This window comes from Cornus florida, unplaced genomic scaffold (assembly GCF_030987335.1).
Source record: "Cornus florida cultivar Cherokee Brave unplaced genomic scaffold, ASM3098733v1 CherokeeBrave_3.0.0_Hap2_Chr06, whole genome shotgun sequence".
Taxonomy (NCBI): Eukaryota; Viridiplantae; Streptophyta; class Magnoliopsida; order Cornales; family Cornaceae; genus Cornus; species Cornus florida.
The window spans coordinates 49,075,024-49,077,672 of record NW_026775576.1 but is presented as its reverse complement, the minus strand read 5'-3'; the positions used below and the strand labels follow the sequence as shown (position 1 = coordinate 49,077,672).

At 33.9% G+C, this 2,649-nt stretch overlaps 1 protein-coding gene across 1 annotated transcript; it reads right to left on the bottom strand.

Moving 5' to 3' along the window:
- Positions 1-1,239: 1,239 nt before the first annotated feature.
- LOC132311469 (protein GAST1-like) lies at positions 1,240-2,432 on the bottom strand. The gene is made up of 4 exons (XM_059809373.1): positions 2,277-2,432; positions 1,948-2,004; positions 1,757-1,790; positions 1,240-1,647 (listed from the first exon to the last, which is right to left on the bottom strand). Exons 1-4 carry the CDS (start codon positions 2,346-2,348, stop codon positions 1,466-1,468), a joined length of 345 nt encoding a protein of 114 aa, XP_059665356.1. The 5' UTR covers positions 2,349-2,432; the 3' UTR covers positions 1,240-1,465.
- Positions 2,433-2,649: the final 217 nt, after the last annotated feature.

Genomic DNA, 2,649 nt, shown 5'->3' with positions numbered 1-2,649 from the left:
TAGTTTTGAATGGTCTTTAGAAAATTTTGTCTGGCTCGAACTCATAATTAGCCTTTAGGTATATTTTAATGTTATTATATATAGTTTTATATTTGTTTGCGAACACAATTATCACCTTTGTTCACGAACATATTGACAAACAAAGGAGTCGAGTAGGAGGTTGTTTGAGATTGCTTCGTTTATTAATCAAACTTGAAAACTTTGTTTGAGACTGATTAATTTATTAAACAAATAAAAATGAACCGATATCTTAACGAGTCAAACTCGAACTGTTCGTCGAATGTCTGGGTCATTTACAACCCCACTTCCGAGTGCATAATTATCATGATCTCCTTATAATGCAAATCCAGTCCAGGTAGTACTGTCCACGGGCCGCATCATATATTGTGCCTAAACTCAATCTGGCCCATCATTGGGCCCAACCGGACAGGTCGGATGCTCGATGATGACTATTCAATAAAGTTGTTTCCAATAATATTACACTGTTACTCCACAATTCACAAACAATTATCCTAATTTTGAGGCACCGTAGTATATATAATTTTTAGAATTATGAATCATCAAAAGCATTCTTGATTCTTCTATATAAAATCATTGTGCTCATTTACACTCGGATTAGGCTAAGTTCAGTTTGGGCTTGGCCCAATCCAATCTAAGCCCACTAGTAAAGGAAAATCTGTATAAATAAAATCTCAACCCAAAGGAAACCAACACCTTTTTCACAAATTTGAGGTTAGGATTTTCCAAATATGAGAAAGTATGTCTCGTCCATGATAGGATTATCATTTTCTGGACTGCCAAACAAGGATGGAATGTCAATATTTTTTGTTATTTGTATATGTTTACAACTCTTTTCAAAATATTCATGTGAAAAGTTTAAATTATTTTTATACAACTCTAGAGTGATGGTAGATCCCATCACAACATTGTATTGGGATCCACCAGCATTACGAATAGTCGTAACCCGTAAAAACTTGGAGTCGGGCACTAAAGAATTTTTCATTTCACATAAATGACTAGTAAATTTGGGTTCTTGTTTAAAAAGTGAACTGATTTGAGTGAACTAACAAAAATATATGGAAAAAAGTCCCAAATATGCAAGTTGGAGTGTTTATTAATTTTTTTTTTCATTGGCATAGAAATTCACCCACCTATTTACCCAATAAGAACTTCAACTCTCACCATTCACTATAAAAGATATATCATTAAGTTACAAGTTTCTTGATAAACAAGTCCGAGTTAGAGAGCAATCACATTATCTAAAATATTATCAAAAGTTCGGTCAACTAATTCCAATGTAAACAATGCGACAAGCGCAAGATAACAACCTCTAATTAGAAATAAACTGCTAGCTAATTAATGCCATTATTTAAGCAGAAACAATGGACAAGAAATGTAGAAAATAACAAGCAACACGAAAATTATAAAGCAAATTAAGACCATTATCTACAATTAGTAGAAGTAATCAAGGGCATTTTGGTCCTCCTCTCTTGGTCTTCCAGTTATTGTAGCAAGGGCAAACTTGCTTGTTCCCATATGTGCCTGGAGGCACACACAAGCACTTGGCACAGCACTTCTGGCAGAAGAACATACATGGCTTCTTGTACGCCGTCTTCGAGCACCGGGTGGTGCACCGCGGTGCACATTCTGCATGCCAAAGTTACCCTGAGCTTCAGTCACACATACGTGTGTGTGTGTGTGTGTTTTGTGTGTGAAAACTACCAATTACAATATTGTTGTGAATTGTGTGACCCACCTTGAGGACGAAGGCTGCCTTGTGTGACACCATACTGCAACCAATATTTGCAAGTACAAAGAAAAGAATCATTAGCCTTGAAAAAGCTTAAAATGCTGCAAATTAATAGGTTTTTGTAATGTTTTATATATATATGTATATGTATATGTATATATATATATATATGTATATGTATATGTATATGGCCTTACCATTTGATTGTTGCCTTGTGACTGTAGCTGTGAAACTTGAAGTTCCATGTTAGAAGCCTACAAACCCCAATTGAAAACATTAAACAAGATAAGCTCCGCTACCATGCTAAAACACTTTTGAACGTTTCAGTGCCGAAAACATAGAAAATATAAAACAATTTCGTTTTAAAAAAATGTATAAATATTTTATTAAACATCATTTTTGTTATTTTTTTATTTTAAAGGATTGACAGTTAAAAATAAAAAATAAAAAATAAAACTTTTCACATTAGTGAACGTGCCCTTATACATATATATATATGCACACAAACACACACGCTATCTTTTACCTGCAGGTTTTCTGCTAGCAAAACAAGCATCAATACAGAACATAACGTGAGGACACCTAGCTTTTCTGCCATTGCTTTTTTATATTAAAGAGAGAAAGTGCAAGTAAGGAAGGAGAGAGAGAGATGTGTATGGAGTTGTAAAGGGAAATAAGGGTTTTTATACAGTTGGATCTAGATATATTACAAAAATATCAAGCACAATATTGAATATGACATAAAGCAACCTTCGATCTTTGTAAATGACAATACTACCCTTTATCATGAGGAACACAAGTCAATGTCTCTAGCTTTATTTTTGGCCAATACAAACCTTTGCTGCATAAATAGTACTATTTCACAGTCATAGCTAGACATGCAGCTTTCAATTATTTCA

What these genes read in the sequence shown, in the direction of transcription:
- LOC132311469 (XM_059809373.1), bottom strand. Translation starts at nt 2,348, where the DNA reads ATGGCAGAAAAGCTAGGTGTCCTCACGTTATGTTCTGTATTGATGCTT. An exon ending in CACAAGGCAACAATCAAATG is followed by an intron (nt 1,791 to 1,947) that starts GTAAGGCCATAT and finishes TATTGGTTGCAG; the next exon opens with TATGGTGTCACACAAGGCAG. An exon ending in AGGCAGCCTTCGTCCTCAAG is followed by an intron (nt 1,648 to 1,756) that starts GTGGGTCACACA and finishes TTTGGCATGCAG; the next exon opens with AATGTGCACCGCGGTGCACC.